Genomic DNA, 23,995 nt, shown 5'->3' with positions numbered 1-23,995 from the left:
AAAGTACCGTCATTTTCCAGTGGTATTTTCCGGTTAATGCTAAGAACCAGGCCAAATATATTTTTACATATTCAAATGATGGATAACAAACTATAACTACTATTTTTAAGACAGAGACAGACTATTTTGAAACCAGCTTATTTCAGATTAATTTTGTTGTATCGTGTATGTAGAAATACATTTATGAGGTCGGTATCGTGCAGATCATGCACCATGTGACAAGCTGGCTGCAATATTTTTAACCACAATAAGCTTGATCAGGAAAGTAAGATATACTATACTATTAAAGGCACTCAGAAAGCCATAACATCGATCTTGTATCACAGCTGTACCTAATCGATGTTTTCTATATTTTGTAGTAAAAGAATGGAAGAAAATATTAAAAAAGATATATGTGAAACAAGTTTATTCCTGACGTATATAAAAAATTTCTTCACTCCCACACAGAACAGATAACATTTGGCATGTAAAAACCTGTTCATTTGTCTCTTCTCTCAGCTGAAGACACACAGTATACACCTAATTCAATACAAGCTGTGCTTGTATGTCAAGTTTTGGAGTCCAAACATTAAGGTTCTGATTTTTATTTTTATAATAAAATAATTTCACCTTTTTATAAAACAATAACTAAGATGAAATAAAATGTGATAAAAAATTACTAAGAAAATCTTTAAAAATAAAGTTTTCTCCCTTCAATATAGACCAATAAGAAAAAATTAATATAAAAAAAAACTCTTCTGGATTTTAGGTCTGGGATGTATAATTTTAAAAAATTGTAGACATTTCTTGATAGCTCTAATATATGAAGTATAAACTTTCAAAAAATCTTTTAAAAATATTTAAAACTAAGGGAGGTAGAGCTTAAGAATAAAAAAACATGTAATTCAATTTTAAGATGTAGTGGTTGATTTTTTTTAAAAAAGGTTTCTGGGTTATTTATATATGCATTGTATGTAATTATTCGCTTTAATAAATTTTATGTTTCTTTAAATATCCCCTGAAGAAAAATGAAATATGTTTTTTTCACAATATCCCCCACTGCCTTAATGACATTTTTTTTTAATTAATACAATAAATTCCTCCATAAATATTTTCGTCAAATTTGAAGAAAATCGGTTTGGTCAATTCTGATATATAAAGCTAAAAACAGTGCGATTCATATACCTACAAACATAAATACATATCTCTTTCTTTGTCTGGTTAAACTAGTTAGACCCTAAAACATAAAGATGTGCAAAAAAACCCCATAACCCATTTTTAAAGATACGATTATGTTTATAAATGAACCCATCAAGAGAAAATAAGTATTATAAACATTGAAATTGCAGTTGTATTTGTTAATTTTTTTTCAGGTAGTTTTGCTGTAATCAATAACATAGAAGACAGTACCCTAACAAGAAAGATCAGTAGTAGTAATTCTTTCAGTAATCAAACTAACCTAAATCAACATTATATTTTACATTTTTGTACTATGGAATTGTATTATTTTAATAAATATACGTGTGATATCACATTAAAAATGATAAAAAATATAGAAGATACAACACATATAGAACTTTGCGACAAAGATATCACTGGTGAATATGTGAAAATTCTTGCTCAGCAGTTAAAAGGTAGGAAGATTACTACCCTGAATGTTAGTTTTAATCCTATCGGAGATAAAGGTGCCAGATATCTAGCTGAGATTGTAAAAGATACTCAAATTACTAGTCTGAACCTTAGCGAAAACGAAATACATGATGAAGGTGCCAAATCTATTGCTCAGCATCTAAAAGATAGTAGAGTTACTAATGTGAATTTAAGTCGTAATAACATTGGATATAATGGTGTTAAATATCTTGCCGAAATTCTAAAAGACACACAAATTACTAGTCTGAATCTTAGCGGAAATAACATAGGAAATGAAGGTGCTAAATATCTAGCTGAAATTCTAAAAGATACTTGGATTACTAGTATAGATCTTACAAATAATAATATAGGTATCGATGGGGCTCAGTACTTAGATCTGGCTCAAGGTAATACTAAAAATTTATCTCTTTTACTTGATGTCTATTATTATACTACTGGGAAATTTGATGTTATTCGCATCATTTCATCATATGATTCTGAAATGCATCATATTGCAAAGGTCACTCTTTATGGTAAAGGAATAGGAACTAACGGTGCTAATTATTTAAATCAAAGGTTTAAAGATATTCCTATCGTCAAATTAACTCTAACTTATGATATATTGGATGCTACTGAATCACACTATTTGGCTCAGGCTTTTAACAACATTGAAATTATGGAACTTGATGTATATGCTAAACACATTCCATACTTAGGTCACATATTTAGAGGTAGTAGAATCGTTAAATTAAATTTTCATAAACATTCTCTAGGAATTTATTATGTTGAATTACTTGTTGTTCTTTTAAAAGAGATTAACATTATTGAACTGGATATGAGTAAAAATGATATAGATAATGAATGTGTTAAATACTTAGTATCAGGTTTAAAAAACAATACAATTAAGAAACTTATACTTTCCACTAATGATATACGGAATAAAGGTGCTAAATATTTGGCTAAAATCTTAAAAGACACTCAGATTACAAATTTAGATTTATCTATGAATTACATAGGAAGTATTGGTGTTAAATACCTAGCACATGGTTTAAAACAAAGTCAAGTAACCCATCTAAATCTCTATGTAAATGTGATTAATACTAAAGGATTACAATATCTTATTGATGCTATTGAAGCTACTAATTTATGTTGGGTTGGTTGTGAACATGTAGTTATAGAAACAGGATTAGGAAAAGAAAATTACAATATAGTAAAAAATACGTTTAAAAGATTAGTTTCACTGAATTCTCTAACTACTGAATTTGAGTTTATTGTACCTAAAACAGATACTTCTGATGTAAATAATTATATTTTTTTGATAAAATCTTTATGTGATAATCCAAATGTTAAGACACATATTTTTGATATGATGTATGATAATGATTATCACGGTTATGATTTTAATATAATGAGAAAGATAAATAAATTTATAACAAATATTGAGAATAAATTTAATGAATTTCTCAACAGCAACTTACTATATTTATTACAAGTCTTTGATGGTTGGAACTGGATAAATCTTATAAAGCAGTTTCAAGACGTTCAGTTATATAGTATCGTTCAAAATTTTTTGTTGCATAGAGAGTTATATTATGTTGATGAGAATAATGAGATTTTACACCCTTACATTTATAAGATGTTGAAGGAATATAATATGACGTTATATAATGAAAAACTCGAACCTTATAAAAAAGAAGCAATAATTTCTTATTATAAAATTCATTCAGAAATTGATGGTGCACAGGAAATTATAGATTTATTAGAACAGTAGTATCTTTTCTGTAAAATTAATTAAAAAATTTAAGGGTATTACCACAGAACCGGCATTTTAACTAAACGTAATTAATTTAAACTTATTTACATGTTTTTATCATTTATTCTGTGTAATTACCCCTGGTTCAATTAGTAAATAAATATAGACATTTATTACTTTGTTATATATATGATGTATAGTATATATGACACTTTAATATTTGAATGAATATATATAAGATTATGTATATTGTACGTGAATGTATAATATACTTTTTATTGATTGCATAAATGATGCATTGCTGAATATTACATGTAATTTACTGTATATACGAGGTGCGACAATAAAGTGATGAGACTGATGTGAAAAAAAATGTTGCTTACTGTTTTAGTCATATTTAGTGTTGTCTTTTTCAAAGTAGTTCCCTTCTGATTGCACACACTTATTCCAGCGCTTCTGCCATTGGTGGTAACATTTCTGGAACTCATCTTCTGTAATATCTTCCAAGACCCTCGTCACAGCTTTTTGGACATCTTGTGTTGTTTGAAACTGGTGTCCCTTGACCGCCATTTTGACTCATGGAAATAGAAAAAAGACGCATGGAGCGATATCTGGTGAATAAGGTGGCTGTGGTAGTACTTGTGGTAGAAATTTGTTTTGAGTTTAAAAATTGCTTGTCTGACAGAGCAATATGGGGTGGTGCATTATCGTGATGCAGAATCCAATTATCAGCAATGTTGGCACGGACACGAAGAACTCGTTTACCAAGTCTTTCTAAAATTTCTTAGTAGAAATACTGGTTAACTGTTTGTCCAGGAGGCACCCGTTCTTTATGAACAATTCCCCCTGTTGAAGATGAAGACACTGCGGTCTTCATCTTCAACATTCGTTCTGCCTTCACTAAAAATTTTATGCCACCGAAAAACTTGAGCTCTTGACATAACCTCCTCTCCAAAAGCCTTCTGAAGCTTACCGTAAGTTGTCGTCGCGTTTTCACCTGATTTAATGCAAAAAGAAATGCCATACCGTTGCGCAATATTTTGCGGTTTCATTTCTGTGACGAGAGACACAAACACGTGTTCACTTATTACAGCACAACTCACGACTGAGCAGTTGCATCAATGTCCCGCTTGGACTAGAAGTAGCTTATAGACCAAGGTCAAAGATGGTGTGCCTACGCAATCTGCAGGGTTGCCACATTTTGCAAAGAAAAATCAGTCTCATTACTTTATTGTCGCACCTCGTAGATGTTAACAGTATGAGATGTAAATTTGGAATGAACAATATTAGAATTAAATGCATTATTATATTATTTATATAAAATATCAGCTGTTAACAGGCAACTGAATTGTAACAACTTGTTACTTCATGTGAATAAGACAAAGGCAGTTTTTTTTCTAGGTTTATAAATAATGAAGAGGAAATGATACATAAGTCTGAACAATTTGGCATTATGCCATTAACTTCTTAATTTATTTATCAAACTTTCTTTATTTTACATCAAAAAAGTCATGTAAGTTTTATTTAATGGTATCATTTGTAAATATATATATAACAGGATAAACAATAAATCAGAATAAAATCACTGCAGTGTCACAAAAATTAATGAATTTTTTGTTTATCTAGTTCTACAACACTTCAATTAATTATATCAGAAGTTCAGAGAATTATAATTTAAATATTAACTATCAAAATTTCAGCATATAAGAAGATAATATTTGTTATTATGATTAATTGTGATATAATAATTTTTAATTTTTGTTATATATTTGGAGATATTTATAAGCAAATGTTCTATGTTCCATTGTTACTAAGTTTCACATTAATATACATAACTATTTATATATGGAATGTGTTTTTTTTTTAAACTTCTCTATCTTACCTTATATACTTGACACTCACGTAAGTCTTTGGACTTGACTTTCTTGTATTAATCAAGAACAGTTATTGTATTTCTCTACTGTATTACACTATTTAACAAGTATTTTATATTATTTGTTTTTGTTAATAATAATGTTTTGAATGGATCTATAATTATTATTGTTAATACATTTGTAGTTACTAAAAATTCTTTGATTTTATATAAAAAGACTTTCTAATAATTTAACACCAAAGCTTGAAGCTTGAGCGGTGGAAATGTGAAAATGGAAATTTTATAGAATACGAAAAATGCCACATAATAACGGCAACTAAGGAATTATATATTTACTGGATGCAGAGTCATTTTTTTTACGAGTGTTGCTCAATAAAAACTTAATTTCTCATTTAAAATTGATAGATAGATAGTATCCTTCAATAATACCAAACTGCTTAATCTCTCACTGATTGCTTTGATTTTTCTTTCAGATTTAGTATTTTCATAGATATATAGTTCATCAGAACTTTATCTGGAATTAATTTTAAAACATTTAAATTATTAAATTTTTTATCATCCTAGTTACTGTGATACATAAAGAATGATACAAATTTTTATATAAAAATAACTGATATAAACACAAACAGAACCAACTTACAGAAATTAAATATTATTCTGAAAAGTTAAAATATTCTTCACTAATCTTCGACTCTTTTGTCGAGTCTTTTGTTTTTACTTCAAATTTCTTGAAAACTTCCAAAAATACAGTTCTGGAACCAATTTTTCCACTTAAATTTTATATAAACTACAAAATTTCCCTTATTTTCATTCTAAGAATTCCAATCTTTCTTTCTTTTTCTTGTTTAGCCTCTGGTAATTACTGTTCAAATAATACTTCAGAGGATGATATATATCAATGTAAATGAAGTGTAGTCTTTTACAGTTCAACCATTCTTGAGATGTGTGGTTAATTGAAACCCAACCACCAAAGAACACTGGTATCTATGATCTAGTATTCAAATTCATGTAAAAATAAGTGCTTTACTTATTTTTAAATAAGTAAAGCACTTGAGCGCGGAAGCTCTTGACTTCCAAATCAGCTGATTTGGAAGACGCATTCATCATTAGACGAACCCAGTGGTTTTAGTATTCCTGTCTGGCTTAATTTTCCCAAAGACAATAAATCAGGACGAAATCTTTCACTAGTTGACAACACTTGCTACTGAAGCATTTCCAATTTGTGTTTATTTAACTTTGTTATTTATTTTCTGCAGTAGAACACATCCTGAGACTTTGTTACATTATTCTTGAATCACTGTATAAAAGTAAAATGATTTTATACAAATGTCAATGACTAAATTAAAAAGATATATATAAAAAGAAGTATAAAAACCAGTTCATTGTTTTATGTTCATTAAAAACATTCAATATACACTACATTAAATAAGCTCTGCTAATATGTCAACCTTTTGCAATTCCAACCTTAAGGTTCTGACTTATTAAACATTATTAAAACTGTACTACCACAATTAGACACTTTTTTTGGTTAATAAATAATGTCCTTAATAAGACTTTATAATGTTAAATTAAAAATTAAAATTTTTACAATAGTATTATATTAGAGAAAACTCATGAGTAATTTTTAATACTTTTCAAATTTTAATTTTTAAAAAAAATCTTTTGGCCTGTTGTGATCTGAAATTAAAGCCTTAAAATATAATATTTTAACACTTTATATGCTTATTGCTAAATTTAAAAGGAAATTGCAACTGCACAATACAAGTATAAGGAGATCAAGCCATGCTTCAAATTATGTGCAGCTGATTCTTACTAAGCATTCCATTTTCCATATTGACCAGATCTGGCTTCCTTAATCTTTTTTCTCTGAAATCATATTTCATTTAAAAGGTAATAAAGATTCAAGATATTGAGGGAATTTCAGGCATCAGAAACAAGTAATGTATTGCATGGATACACGGAGAGAAAGTACTACTAATAAAACTTGTTTGGATAATGTTTGTTTGTTTGTTTATTCAGGAGTCGTCCAGAAAGTAAAGAACATTTGACTTTGACAAATATCTCCGGACATGCTGGCCATAGCTGGTTGTCATTAACTCCCTTCTGCAAGCTTTACTGTAATACTATGCAGACATTTGTATTTTTTTACACACCTTCAAAGTGTGTGACAAAATAGAAAATCCCATCAAATGTGAAGTTTGTAGGTGTTATTCATTTTTGAATGCAAGGACATTTCAGTCCATTGAAATTTACAGAAAAATAAAGAAAATTTTTGGTGATGCATCAGTTAGGAAATGGTGCATTTATTCCACATATCAGATCAACAAAAAACTATTACAGTCAGATGCATATTCTTTAAAGATATGTCCATTTTAAGTAAACAAGGGAAATTCTATAATGACCGCATAATAAAAGCAACTAAAGAATTGCTCTTTAGATTGCCGATTATGTATATATATAATGGGTGCCGAGTAAATTAATTTTTCATATAGCTTGATAGTTGTTTATTATTAGTTTTTGCTGATAGACACAACCTGTGAACTGTATTTTTCATCAGATAAAAATATTTTTGGCGTTTAACTTTGTAACACAGAACTAATTTACCTGTATTAGAATTTTGTATGCTATTTTTTTTTTAATTGAGAATTTAACTCTACGCTAATTATAAAATGTAGTCCTTGTATTCCAGAAAGAAGCTGTGTAGACAATTATCAATCTGGCTTATCATGAATCTTATAACATAATAAAACCAATTGTTAGCAGCCGTAATTTTATGTAATCATGAAGAATGCCATTTAAGCCAGGGACTTTGCGGATGAAAGGCTGAAATATTAACACTGCCATAGATTCTGAAAGTTTGAAATAATACTGTTAGCTAATCAGAGAAATTTCACATAATTCTTGTAATACTAAAAATGTGGTGATTGTATACATAAAATAACAAGTTGTTCAAAAACATTGTTATTATATAGTACTCTTGGGAATTTAATGTGGTTTAAAATACTTTTATTGAATTTATTTAAGTGGTCATTCAATTTAATCATTAGATTAATATACTTTTTAAGTTTTAATAGGTGGGCAAACAACCAGAAAAATTATGACGACACACAGAAGAAAATGAAACTGAAATTTAACTTAACCTACACTTTAATTTTATAGAAGTGTAAAAAATGGAGAAGGCATAAATGTACACAAAAATATTTGTAACTGCCAATCCCAGTATATCCTGATGAAGAGTATCCTTTCTCACCATCAACCTTTTTCCTTTATTTTTATCTCTTCAGTACTGTGGGTATAGGTTTAACCATGATAAGATTGTATGTGCTGATTTCAGGTTCTAAAGAATCAGTGATGTGTTCATCTTGTAAAGGATTATCTGGTTTGACTCAAATACTGTTATTTTTTGTCTGCACAGAATCCTAGTGGATAAAGCAAAAACCAAAAAAATGAAAGATCTTTCATCAGAATTAATGAAAGGCAATAGAAAAAAACTATCATTTTGATATCATCTAACAGTTTTAAAAGTTAAAAGAAAAAAAATTATTTTGGCCTTATTTTCAAAGAGAAATACTATCAATTCTGTTTATTAGTGTGTAGGTGTCTCGATGAATCTTGAAACTTGGAAGGCAGGTATGGTACCTATTATCCGAACTGAAAATATTCAGTTTTTCATCACAGAAGCATATTGTTTTCATCTAAATACAACTTATTAATTTATGTTACTGGGTGATATTATGGATTACTTTTAAATATTTTCTTATTCTGATGTTTATACTTTATAAATATTAAGTATTTTGACATAAAGTTTTAAATGTTATAAAAAACATAGGCCTATTATCAACAAGTATTATAATTACATCAGCAGACTGTAAATAATAAATTAACTAACATTATAATTGTCTGACATAGATAAACATAGTTTATAATCTATTGTGATTTTATTTATTGCAAAAATAAATGCCATGAATTCATTTATTATTTCCTTACAAAAAGATAGTGACAGTGATGATTATGATGGCAGTAACCTTGGAAATTGTAATATTTCTAGCTAAGTAGATTATGTTCACTCTCTTTAATAAAAATAATTTTATTTTGTTCTAACATTTAAAAATAATTAGTTTTTTCTATAATTTCCAATTCCATTTCGTGTATTTAATCTTTATCTTATGTTAATCTTTGAATATCTATGAAAATAAAATGGAGCACCAGCATTCATTGAAGATGATATGCATGTTTTACCATTTTATGTGTAGGCCTACTATTGTGCAATTCCCAGTTTAACATAAGCGCTTCTGTAATTCTTGTCATGTCTACAATTTTGAAAACTGCATAACATATTTTTTTGCAGAAAATGATCAGATATTAATTAAAAATTTTTCAGTAAACCAACCAAATTTGGCATAACTTATAAATATAAATAATTAAACCAAATTAAATTTAAAAATTGTAATAACTTTTCAGATTTTAGTTATACATTGAGATGATTTTAGAAATTGCATTCTGTGATCCAATACTAACTCCACCAATACGTCTTACAAAGGCCCATTACTGTTAGGTAATGAAGCAAATGTAATGTAAAAATAAATGTAATGCTGAATGAATGATACAAAGAGTGTTTATACTGCCATGGCATCAAGCATCAAGATTGGTTGTGTCACCATGCTGGCGTATAATAGAATCAACTAGTTTGGCTTCTGACAGAAGAGTCTGAGAATTAATAAATAAAAATCAAGGGGAATGGTGTACATTGCTTTGCAATTATGCAGTAATCATGCTTATATATCACTAAAAATAGATTGTTGATCTGCATGAAACCTGTTGAGACCTCAAACACAAAAAGCAAAGGATGACAAAGTTTATGAAACTTTTCTTGTGTTTATAAATTGTCATCATTTTGATTATTAATAAAATGTTAATTAGAAGACATGCATTTTTATATAATTAGACATATGATTTATTACTTTTGGAAATAGAATTAATTAAAAAGTATTTTACTTGATGATTTAACAATTTATATTATTTACCAGTTTGACAGATTTTTATTCATTTAATAAATATAATACTAATTTAAATAACTAGCTATTTATAAAATTCCACTTTTTATAACAGTACACAAAGAAAAATAATTATTTTTCTGTAAGAAACATAATTGTGTTCTTATCTGTCAAGACAATTGGTATTGTGTCTTGCTGAATTACACAATTGAGGATAAATGTTTACTAAAAGAATCTCCAGCAGTACCTTTCCTAATCATCCATCTATGGGTATGATGTTGAGAGAAAATGCACTTATCAGCAAATCTTTATAAAGACTGAAAAGAGCTTATCAAATTAGGTCAAACTTTTAATTTTGGAGACTGCTTTAACTACATGCCATTTTCCATAAAAAATTTTGCCATAGCCAATACTATTTATAAATAGTACTATCTGCAAGAGATGGTTTTCAAAAGAATAGATAGGAAAACTGTTTAAACTGTTAAAAGAGCTTTCTGGTAAAATAATGAACCTTTCTCCTAGATGACTACGGATCATTGTGAAATTTGCTGTTCATGTTATCTGTGTAAGAAATAAAAACTACTATGCTGATACTTCCTTCTGTACTTTTCCTAATTCGAACTTGGAAATTTAGATTTCCTTAGTTGAAGTGGCTGTTGATTACAAGAAAGACTTGCCACAATAAAGAAGACAAGAGTAAGTTTGTACATTCAAGTATATCTGATCTTGAAAAACACTGTACAGTGTTGGCATCATGTTTGAAAAGGTGTAATCAACCAACGAGGAATGTAATTCAAAGCCCCAAAGGTTATATGTAAGCCCCATACCAAAAAAAGTTTAAAAAATAATCTTAAGAAATAATGTGTAGACCTTTTAAATGCAGGAAGTTTTCTCTTCTTGTTATATTTTACAACTACGTTGTCACTTTTTCCTGTTGTGTAGTAGTCAAACATAGAAATATATTAATTGTTTATATGTTGAATTTTGATTCTGTCTACAAGACTGTAATTATTGATAAAAAGTTTGTATAAATAAAAGAAATAAAATAGTATTATGGTAATTGGTTTTGTAATTAAACTTTTACTTAACTTCGCCTTAATCTTTTTCCCAATCTGTTTAGTTGAGTATAGAATTCTTCGAAAAATGTACAGTGCAATTTTGTATTGATAGTCCGAGCAACCCTGCTATAACATTTACAGAAACACAATATACACCGATTTTCCCATCTTGACGTGGACGCGCAACATTCGATCAGGATTTTCAGTCATCCGATACCACGGATTGTGCGAATTAAAATGCCCAGAAAGATGAAACCGGTGCCTGATCCGACATGAAATACCGCATCGGGTTCATCTTTAATCTTTTTGAGAAGCCGATCGCAATAATTACGGCGTTTTGATCTCTGTTCTAAGTTGTTGCACGATACGGTTTCAAATCTAAATAGTGAAGAATCATATGGCAAGATGTCTATTTACATCGATTTATTTTGATAACTTACGAATAGATTTTCTCGGACTGGCAGATATTCTTTGAATATCGGCAGTGGGTTCTGGAGTCATAACGTAAATTCGACCATTTCGTTACTAATTTGAAACCAACGTTGTTACTAACCGCAGCCAAAGTCAAAGAATGGAATGAAAAATGGATATATACTCGTGAATAAACTTTTTGATATTTAGAAAGGTTTTACTCTTAACAAGAAATAATTTTATTCTGTCAATGAATATATCATTGTATGTAAAATCGTTTAGTATGAAAATATTACAAAAATGAATATAAAAATAAATTAAATTATTATATTTTTAGTATATAAAAAGATTTGGTAATAAGTCCATTTCAGGTAGAATTAAGTACACCATAAGCAATAAACAATAGAAGATTACTTTCTAAATCTTCCTCTCTCAAGTATATAATAAATTAACATTTTCAACGCTCGCGCACACACACGCACTAGGTGTGTTAATAACAGCAGTTACAACTTTTTAAGATTAATTTGTTGTCAATTTACAACAAATAAATAAAAACGAAATAAAATTTATTTTAACCCTTCCCATGCTAGCCTGTTTTTGACCTAGTTTTAATCAGAGTAGAATAAATGTTTAAAATAAAGACTTTTTTGTATATGATCTCAAATATCATTAAAAGTAGGGCGGAAAATCGGCGTTCCTACGTACTAATGTTTCTCAGTAAAGGACGGTTTCAATGATAGAATTGATGCATTAATTTTAAATTATTTATTAATAGCAAGCAACATTGCATAGAAATACTATATAAATAATATAATGTATAAATGATATTATACGTATTTTATGATATATAAAAGACATTATTTAAATATATAAAATATATATATATATATATATATAATCATCATCTTTGAAGAATTATGAAATTTTCTTCGTAAATTTCTTAATATGAAGATGTTAATGTAATACATGCAGAACGACTTCGTTCATAACAAAACTAACCGTCACTCGTAGTAAACAGCGCAGAATAAACTAAATAATAAATATGTCATAGGCGCCTTGTTTTATACATAGCTGGCCGGAGAACGGATAGCACTAGACTCATAGTTGATTGAAGAGTATTTTAGTTTTGTGCTTTTTACGGTAAAAACCTGAATAACAAGTGCGTCTTTCGTAATGACGTAATGATTTTATTATTTCTGAATTTACGTTTACGGAGGATCTGCTGTTAAAAATGTCAAGGTCAGTGGATTTGCAGCTTTATTTAATTATAGTTTTGAGATTCAAGCACGACGTTTATGTTTTATCTTAAAACGACTCCATACATAAAAATATTAATAGATAAAATACAAAATCTGGATTTTGTAGTTAACAGTGAAGTTATCACTCTTTTTCCTGTTTAGCCTCCGGTAGCTACCGTTTACATAATTCTTCAGAGGATGATATATGTGAGTGTAAATGAAGTGTAGTCTTGTATTTTCTCAGCTTGAAGTTATCAATAAGTGTTCACTTGAAAGAACACCTGTATCCAAGATCTAGTATTCAAATCCGTATAAAAGTAATTGCCTGTATATTAAGTTGTAATAAATGTAAATATTTTCTTTAATTTTTTGTTTTAACAAGGAAAAATTATTTTTACATTATAAAATTTATAGTAATAATATCTGATACGTTTTTTTTTTGGAATAATTTTATTTGTATATTGATACATTAACGACAACATGCTAGTAGCCAATTGCCAACTTCATGCATGTACAAACCATACTGGAATGTAATTTGAGGTTATGTTTTCGTGGAGTTTTGTGTGTGTGTATATATGTTGTTAACAACTGATTTAATTATCTTTTTTATTACTTTCAATACATTAAGAATTTAAATTTAATGAATATTCAGTTCGGCGAGTGTATGTCATTGATGATGATGGACGTTTGAGGAAATTAACCGTGGAAAATATCTTCAGAGATATTCCTAGTGGAAGCGAATTAGTAATGAGCTAGATCCTAATTTTAATAAAATTATATTATTTAATGAATAGATTCTGTGTATAAAATTGATGTTCACCCTGATGAACAAGTATGTTCTGATATTGAAAGTCCATCTGCTTCAACATCAGAAATTAGTAAACTTACAAGATGTGCTTCTTCTATTGCATTGTTTGACCAAACATCTTGACAAAAGCAAAAAATTCAGGAACATTTCAGTGATTTTAGTTCTTGTACAAATGAACCTAAAATTATTAAATCTGCCAAACAACCAATCCTCTGAAAAAGTAAATTTCTTGAAATTAATGACACTGCTTTTGTATCGAGCATTGATTTGCCTGATGAAATAAATTCATTAAATACATCTTATAAATTTTTCATTTAATTTTTTGATAATGAAATCATAGAACACATTTCATAACATATTTCAGTACACAAAAAACACCTGAAACCCAGTCAAAATTACACCCAATGAGATAAAAAAGTATGTTGGTATTTGTATAATTACAAGTTTGGTCTTTATTTAAAATGTTAGGTATTGGCATCCATTAACTGTATACCATTAGTTCAGAAAATGGCAGCTAATAACTGTAAGATATTATATTTATTTAAATGATAATAGGTTAGTTCCTCAAGTGCAGCCTGGTCATGTCAAACTATTTAAGTTAAGACCAATGCTTGAACACCTTTTGAGAAAGTTTCCTGCTGTTCCAGTATAAGAATCTTTTTCAAATGTGCCCCACTAAGCACATCATCATATAAAACAATACTTACCAAATAAACCTCACAAATATGGATACAAATTATTTTTACTGAGTGGTACTATCTGGTTTCAATTATAATTTTGAAATTTATTCTGGACAAGAAAAAAAGGGTATTCTGGCCTTGGGCACGGTGTGTCATAACCAGACAACTAACTGCAAGCTTCCTTCAGATAAAGAACTTAAAAAACAGCCAAGGGGAACTAGTCTTGAATTTGTTGGTAATGTTGATGGAACTGAAGCCTCAAATTTAGCTTGGAGAGACAACAAAATTGTCACAATGTTGTCATCATTTGTTTGAACCCAACCTGTGAAGGATGTTGTGCATTATAATAGAAAAATAAAGTCCCTTTAAAAGTACCTTGTCCAAATGTTATCATGACATATAACAAATATGTGGTTGGAGAGGACTTAATGAACAGTTTAATTGAGTGAGGACAAATTGAGATAAGAACAAGAAAACAGTTGAAAAACTCTGGCTTCGGTTGTTCTATCTTCTTCTGTTGTTCTATCATGATTGATTGGTAACTGTTGTAAATGTTTGGTTATTATTCAGGAGAGTTTTAGAAAATAAAGGTACCGGTAGCAAACAAAAATCTCTGTCATTTGCTTTCAGACTGGAAATAGCTCAAGTATTATGTAAAATTGGTATAAATACAACACCAACTAGAGGTTGTCCTGGTTACAGCAAATAAAACCGCCAAAGAAAATATTAAAATATTTAACTAATACTCCAGCTGATGTTTGTTAGATAAATATGAACACTGGCCTCAACACATCATCAAAAAACAAAAATGTAAAATTCCAAATTGTAAAGAATTTTCAAGAATGAAGTGCACAAAGTGTTTAATTTATTCTGTTTCAATAACAAAAATAGTTGTTTTGTGAAGTATCATACTGTTGAACAGATTTAGGCTCTTTATTTGTGAATATAATGAAAGTGATACAATAATAATTACTGTTTTCAGGTTTTTTTAGCATATTTAACTTATTGAACTTTTGTTTATCTTTTCAAAATATCTATTTTTCATTTCCAATTTATTTTTTGTTTTCAAATTTATTAAAACTGTATATTTTTAATTATATTGTAGGAATGATAGTTTCTAAGATTTAGCATTAGAAAATATGTTTGTAATATAATCAAATAGCATAAACAACATGTAAATAATTCAGAACCTAGCATTTCGGCAGTATAAAAAACAGTTCGGAAACCATATAAAAAAAGTCAAAAAAATTTAAAAACCTATTTGTAATTTAACTATTTTTCCTACAAATTAAAAGTATTTACGTATAAGATTTTGAAAATGTCTCATTTTTGGAGCCCAAAAACCACATGTGGGGCAAGTGGAAAAAATCTGAACTTTTTACAGCAGTAAGTACTTTACTTGAGAACCATATAAAATTTGTTTTATTTCTCTCAGCAGTTGACGAGTAATGAAACCAAGAAAACCGCTTAAAACACCATTCCTTTTAACTGTAAACAACGTACCCAAAAAATACAGTTATGGATTTTTTTCAGAATATAAAAATTACAACTACTCTTATTAGAATAAATATATTGATAAATGATAAATAGTCAATTACAAAATGATAAACAATTAAAATACATTAACAAGTTGTTCAATTCACTTTTACCTTATTTTACCCCTGCTAATGAAAGTTATGAATAAATCTTGCACTTTTTGGTAACAAACTTAACTTATTGCTGCCGCCATTTTTTTTATTGAGTAGAACTGATAAGTCCTCATTCATCTTTAGTGTAATGTTGTGTTCTCTTCCAGTAATTTATAGAAAAAACCCTGAAGGCGTGAGAATCTTTAAAATATTTTCAAGTTGAAACCATGTTTGATTATCCCTCAATGATTTCTTGAATGAATTACCAGGATCCTGGGGATGGAAAACATGTATTCGATATTCCTTTTGATTTTCAAGTATTTTGACTTCAATGACTTGTCAAGCACTTTGTCTTTTTCCTTTGTATGCATTTTCCTTTTCCATGGTATGAGGCAAAAATTTCCATTCAGCTGCGATTTCAAAATTTTGATAATAAAAGTAATTTATGAAATGTTTTCTGTTTTTATACTGGGATAAGGAGCCAAGAGAAAAGTAAAAAAAAAAAATAGTTTAACTTGTAGTAACAGTGTTTTTTTCTTTATTTATAACTTACTTTTGGAAGCAGAAGAACGATGTAGTATTGTGCTTCAACTATTACTTGAAAGAAGGTTCCATGTTTAAATAATATTTTTGTTTGTAAGGGATCATAAAGTATGACAATTTTAATTTACTTTTCAACCTATTAACATTGAAAAATAAAAGTTCACATGTGATTCTACATCAAGACAGCCTATGTTTTGAAATGATACCAGTACTCAGCACTCTCTTTTTCTCTGTTAAACTCTGGAACCACCATAAAGTATTACTTCAGAGGATGATGTAAATGAAGCGTAGTCTTAGGTCAACCATTCCTGAGATGTGTGGTAATTGAAACCCAAGCATGAAAGAACACTGGTATGCACAATCTAGTATTCAAATCCATATAAAAGTAACTGCTTTTACTGGGATTTGTACCTTAGAACTCTTGACTTTGAAATCAGCTGATTTGCAATGATTAGTTCACCACTAGACCAATCCGGGGGGCTGGTTCAGCATCTCAGGTTGGTTGGTATTCAGCACCTGGAATGTCCTATAGATCGTTTTCAACTATTTGTGAAAATGATTAAATGGCAACCATGATGGTAAGGATTGGAGTGGCTGCTCAAATTTTGCACGTCATATTTGTTCTTTTTAATGCTTCCAAATTGATATGTTACAACCCTATCCTTTCAATTTATCATTTCTTTAATTACCCCTCCCTCAAGGGATATGGGTATATGGGGTTTCATACTGAAAAATAGATTGTTTCGTGGTTGGAGTACTTGCTAAATTTCATTTTTTACATTTAAATGTTGAAAAGTTATTTAAGAGTTGACATATCTTTTGAACATTATTAATATCAATATATACGAGTATAAAAATATATTTTGTGACTGATTCATAATCAATGCCAAGCAAAAATTACTGAAAATAACTTGATGAAGATTTGATATACCTTCTTCTCAAGGTATAAATGCAAACTAAAAAAGGATCTTTTGAAATTCTTAGTTAAGAGGATTAAAACGGATTAACAATGAAATTTACTATTTTTTGAATTTCTCAGTAAGAAGAAAGATATCATGTTGTTGTTTGGTGTGGGTAATCTTCATTTAAATATTCAAAATCTGTCTAGTTTTTAAAATTCCAAGTTTAAATGGATTTTGAATTTTTTTTGATACCCAGCTTTTTTTTTTAATTTCTTTGAAAATTAAAGATTTCAACTTGAATTTGGGAGAGTAATCTTCATGTGAATATCTAAAAGCCAATTTGTTTATTTTTCAAGAATCTTGAAAGGGGTGAAGAAAAGTAAACATTTTGAAAGCTGATTGCAAATTATCCCCATTTCCAATTATATTAAACGAGATGTTCAGTAGATTTCTGCTTGCAAATAATCTTTACATAAACATCTAAAACTATTTTCAGGGTTTTTTGAATTTCCATTTTTTAATGGATGGGGCAGTGTACGGTACCATGGTTCAAACAACACAGCCACTGTTACTGTATGGGCAGTGTGACTGGCCGCACCCACCTCCTGTTACATGACTAAAATACATAAAATAGTTATAAAATAAAAAAAATTAAAACAAAGTACCGTCATTTTCCAGTGGTATTTTCCGGTTAATGCTAAGAACCAGGCCAAATATATTTTTACATATTCAAATGATGGATAACAAACTATAACTACTATTTTTAAGACAGAGACAGACTATTTTGAAACCAGCTTATTTCAGATTAATTTTGTTGTATCGTGTATGTAGAAATACATTTATGAGGTCGGTATCGTGCAGATCATGCACCATGTGACAAGCTGGCTGCAATATTTTTAACCACAATAAGCTTGATCAGGAAAGTAAGATATACTATACTATTAAAGGCACTCAGAAAGCCATAACATCGATCTTGTATCACAGCTGTACCTAATCGATGTTTTCTATATTTTGTAGTAAAAGAATGGAAGAAAATATTAAAAAAGATATATGTGAAACAAGTTTATTCCTGACGTATATAAAAAATTTCTTCACTCCCACACAGAACAGATAACATTTGGCATGTAAAAACCTGTTCATTTGTCTCTTCTCTCAGCTGAAGACACACAGTATACACCTAATTCAATACAAGCTGTGCTTGTATGTCAAGTTTTGGAGTCCAAACATTAAGGTTCTGATTTTTATTTTTATAATAAAATAATTTCACCTTTTTATAAAACAATAACTAAGATGAAATAAAATGTGATAAAAAATTACTAAGAAAATCTTTAAAAATAAAGTTTTCTCCCTTCAATATAGACCAATAAGAAAAAATTAATATAAAAAAAAACTCTTCTGGATTTTAGGTCTGGGATGTATAATTTTAAAAAATTGTAGACATTTCTTGATAGCTCTAATATATGAAGTATAAACTTTCAAAAAATCTTTTAAAAATATTTAAAACTAAGGGAGGTAGAGCTTAAGAATAAAAAAACATGTAATTCAATTTTAAGATGTAGTGGTTGATTTTTTTTAAAAAAGGTTTCTGGGTTATTTATATATGCATTGTATGTAATTATTCGCTTTAATAAATTTTATGTTTCTTTAAATATCCCCTGAAGAAAAATGAAATATGTTTTTTTCACAATATCCCCCACTGCCTTAATGACATTTTTTTTTAATTAATACAATAAATTCCTCCATAAATATTTTCGTCAAATTTGAAGAAAATCGGTTTGGTCAATTCTGATATATAAAGCTAAAAACAGTGCGATTCATATACCTACAAACATAAATACATATCTCTTTCTTTGTCTGGTTAAACTAGTTAGACCCTAAAACATAAAGATGTGCAAAAAAACCCCATAACCCATTTTTAAAGATACGATTATGTTTATAAATGAACCCATCAAGAGAAAATAAGTATTATAAACATTGAAATTGCAGTTGTATTTGTTAATTTTTTTTCAGGTAGTTTTGCTGTAATCAATAACATAGAAGACAGTACCCTAACAAGAAAGATCAGTAGTAGTAATTCTTTCAGTAATCAAACTAACCTAAATCAACATTATATTTTACATTTTTGTACTATGGAATTGTATTATTTTAATAAATATACGTGTGATATCACATTAAAAATGATAAAAAATATAGAAGATACAACACATATAGAACTTTGCGACAAAGATATCACTGGTGAATATGTGAAAATTCTTGCTCAGCAGTTAAAAGGTAGGAAGATTACTACCCTGAATGTTAGTTTTAATCCTATCGGAGATAAAGGTGCCAGATATCTAGCTGAGATTGTAAAAGATACTCAAATTACTAGTCTGAACCTTAGCGAAAACGAAATACATGATGAAGGTGCCAAATCTATTGCTCAGCATCTAAAAGATAGTAGAGTTACTAATGTGAATTTAAGTCGTAATAACATTGGATATAATGGTGTTAAATATCTTGCCGAAATTCTAAAAGACACACAAATTACTAGTCTGAATCTTAGCGGAAATAACATAGGAAATGAAGGTGCTAAATATCTAGCTGAAATTCTAAAAGATACTCGGATTACTAGTATAGATCTTACAAATAATAATATAGGTATCGATGGGGCTCAGTACTTAGATCTGGCTCAAGGTAATACTAAAAATTTATCTCTTTTACTTGATGTCTATTATTATACTACTGGGAAATTTGATGTTATTCGCATCATTTCATCATATGATTCTGAAATGCATCATATTGCAAAGGTCACTCTTTATGGTAAAGGAATAGGAACTAACGGTGCTAATTATTTAAATCAAAGGTTTAAAGATATTCCTATCGTCAAATTAACTCTAACTTATGATATATTGGATGCTACTGAATCACACTATTTGGCTCAGGCTTTTAACAACATTGAAATTATGGAACTTGATGTATATGCTAAACACATTCCATACTTAGGTCACATATTTAGAGGTAGTAGAATCGTTAAATTAAATTTTCATAAACATTCTCTAGGAATTTATTATGTTGAATTACTTGTTGTTCTTTTAAAAGAGATTAACATTATTGAACTGGATATGAGTAAAAATGATATAGATAATGAATGTGTTAAATACTTAGTATCAGGTTTAAAAAACAATACAATTAAGAAACTTATACTTTCCACTAATGATATACGGAATAAAGGTGCTAAATATTTGGCTAAAATCTTAAAAGACACTCAGATTACAAATTTAGATTTATCTATGAATTACATAGGAAGTATTGGTGTTAAATACCTAGCACATGGTTTAAAACAAAGTCAAGTAACCCATCTAAATCTCTATGTAAATGTGATTAATACTAAAGGATTACAATATCTTATTGATGCTATTGAAGCTACTAATTTATGTTGGGTTGGTTGTGAACATGTAGTTATAGAAACAGGATTAGGAAAAGAAAATTACAATATAGTAAAAAATACGTTTAAAAGATTAGTTTCACTGAATTCTCTAACTACTGAATTTGAGTTTATTGTACCTAAAACAGATACTTCTGATGTAAATAATTATATTTTTTTGATAAAATCTTTATGTGATAATCCAAATGTTAAGACACATATTTTTGATATGATGTATGATAATGATTATCACGGTTATGATTTTAATATAATGAGAAAGATAAATAAATTTATAACAAATATTGAGAATAAATTTAATGAATTTCTCAACAGCAACTTACTATATTTATTACAAGTCTTTGATGGTTGGAACTGGATAAATCTTATAAAGCAGTTTCAAGACGTTCAGTTATATAGTATCGTTCAAAATTTTTTGTTGCATAGAGAGTTATATTATGTTGATGAGAATAATGAGATTTTACACCCTTACATTTATAAGATGTTGAAGGAATATAATATGACGTTATATAATGAAAAACTCGAACCTTATAAAAAAGAAGCAATAATTTCTTATTATAAAATTCATTCAGAAATTGATGGTGCACAGGAAATTATAGATTTATTAGAACAGTAGTATCTTTTCTGTAAAATTAATTAAAAAATTTAAGGGTATTACCACAGAACCGGCATTTTAACTAAACGTAATTAATTTAAACTTATTTACATGTTTTTATCATTTATTCTGTGTAATTACCCCTGGTTCAATTAGTAAATAAATATAGACATTTATTACTTTGTTATATATATGATGTATAGTATATATGACACTTTAATATTTGAATGAATATATATAAGATTATGTATATTGTACGTGAATGTATAATATACTTTTTATTGATTGCATAAATGATGCATTGCTGAATATTACATGTAATTTACTGTATATACGAGGTGCGACAATAAAGTGATGAGACTGATGTGAAAAAAAATGTTGCTTACTGTTTTAGTCATATTTAGTGTTGTCTTTTTCAAAGTAGTTCCCTTCTGATTGCACACACTTATTCCAGCGCTTCTGCCATTGGTGGTAACATTTCTGGAACTCATCTTCTGTAATATCTTCCAAGACCCTCGTCACAGCTTTTTGGACATCTTGTGTTGTTTGAAACTGGTGTCCCTTGACCGCCATTTTGACTCATGGAAATAGAAAAAAGACGCATGGAGCGATATCTGGTGAATAAGGTGGCTGTGGTAGTACTTGTGGTAGAAATTTGTTTTGAGTTTAAAAATTGCTTGTCTGACAGAGCAATATGGGGTGGTGCATTATCGTGATGCAGAATCCAATTATCAGCAATGTTGGCACGGACACGAAGAACTCGTTTACCAAGTCTTTCTAAAATTTCTTAGTAGAAATACTGGTTAACTGTTTGTCCAGGAGGCACCCGTTCTTTATGAACAATTCCCCCTGTTGAAGATGAAGACACTGCGGTCTTCATCTTCAACATTCGTTCTGCCTTCACTAAAAATTTTATGCCACCGAAAAACTTGAGCTCTTGACATAACCTCCTCTCCAAAAGCCTTCTGAAGCTTACCGTAAGTTGTCGTCGCGTTTTCACCTGATTTAATGCAAAAAGAAATGCCATACCGTTGCGCAATATTTTGCGGTTTCATTTCTGTGACGAGAGACACAAACACGTGTTCACTTATTACAGCACAACTCACGACTGAGCAGTTGCATCAATGTCCCGCTTGGACTAGAAGTAGCTTATAGACCAAGGTCAAAGATGGTGTGCCTACGCAATCTGCAGGGTTGCCACATTTTGCAAAGAAAAATCAGTCTCATTACTTTATTGTCGCACCTCGTAGATGTTAACAGTATGAGATGTAAATTTGGAATGAACAATATTAGAATTAAATGCATTATTATATTATTTATATAAAATATCAGCTGTTAACAGGCAACTGAATTGTAACAACTTGTTACTTCATGTGAATAAGACAAAGGCAGTTTTTTTTCTAGGTTTATAAATAATGAAGAGGAAATGATACATAAGTCTGAACAATTTGGCATTATGCCATTAACTTCTTAATTTATTTATCAAACTTTCTTTATTTTACATCAAAAAAGTCATGTAAGTTTTATTTAATGGTATCATTTGTAAATATATATATAACAGGATAAACAATAAATCAGAATAAAATCACTGCAGTGTCACAAAAATTAATGAATTTTTTGTTTATCTAGTTCTACAACACTTCAATTAATTATATCAGAAGTTCAGAGAATTATAATTTAAATATTAACTATCAAAATTTCAGCATATAAGAAGATAATATTTGTTATTATGATTAATTGTGATATAATAATTTTTAATTTTTGTTATATATTTGGAGATATTTATAAGCAAATGTTCTATGTTCCATTGTTACTAAGTTTCACATTAATATACATAACTATTTATATATGGAATGTGTTTTTTTTTTAAACTTCTCTATCTTACCTTATATACTTGACACTCACGTAAGTCTTTGGACTTGACTTTCTTGTATTAATCAAGAACAGTTATTGTATTTCTCTACTGTATTGCACTATTTAACAAGTATTTTATATTATTTGTTTTTGTTAATAATAATGTTTTGAATGAATCTATAATTATTATTGTTAATACATTTGTAGTTACTAAAAATTCTTTGATTTTATATAAAAAGACTTTCTAATAATTTAACACCAAACCTTGAAGCTTGAGCGGTGGAAATGTGAAAATGGAAATTTTATAGAATACGAAAAATGCCACATAATAACGGCAACTAAGGAATTGCTATTAGAGTAGCTGATCATATTTACTGGATGTAGAGTCATTTTTTTTTACGAGTGTTGCTCAATAAAAACTTAATTTCTCATTTAAAATTGATAGATAGATAGTATCCTTCAATAATACCAAACTGCTTAATCTCTCACTGATTGCTTTGATTTTTCTTTCAGATTTAGTATTTTCATAGATATATAGTTCATCAGAACTTTATCTGGAATTAATTTTAAAACATTTAAATTATTAAATTTTTTATCATCCTAGTTACTGTGATTCACAAACAATGATA

At 28.7% G+C, this 23,995-nt stretch overlaps 1 protein-coding gene across 1 annotated transcript in view; it reads left to right on the top strand.

The window, feature by feature from the left end:
* Positions 1–23,995, top strand: part of LOC142332450 (uncharacterized) — a 50,323-nt gene that overhangs the window by 5,473 nt on the left and 20,855 nt on the right. Inside the window, exons 2-5 of the mRNA XM_075378894.1 lie at positions 1,353–3,375; positions 7,254–7,371; positions 13,106–13,142; positions 19,507–21,529. Of these exons, the coding sequence (XP_075235009.1) occupies positions 1,472–3,375; positions 7,254–7,371; positions 13,106–13,142; positions 19,507–21,529 (4,082 nt within the window). The 5' untranslated portion in view covers positions 1,353–1,471. The remainder of the gene's footprint in view (positions 1–1,352; positions 3,376–7,253; positions 7,372–13,105; positions 13,143–19,506; positions 21,530–23,995) is intronic.

The sequence above is a fragment of the Lycorma delicatula genome, chromosome 11 (genome assembly GCF_047948215.1).
Source record: "Lycorma delicatula isolate Av1 chromosome 11, ASM4794821v1, whole genome shotgun sequence".
NCBI lineage: Eukaryota > Metazoa > Arthropoda > Insecta > Hemiptera > Fulgoridae > Lycorma > Lycorma delicatula.
This window is presented reverse-complemented; position numbering and strand designations above follow the sequence as displayed.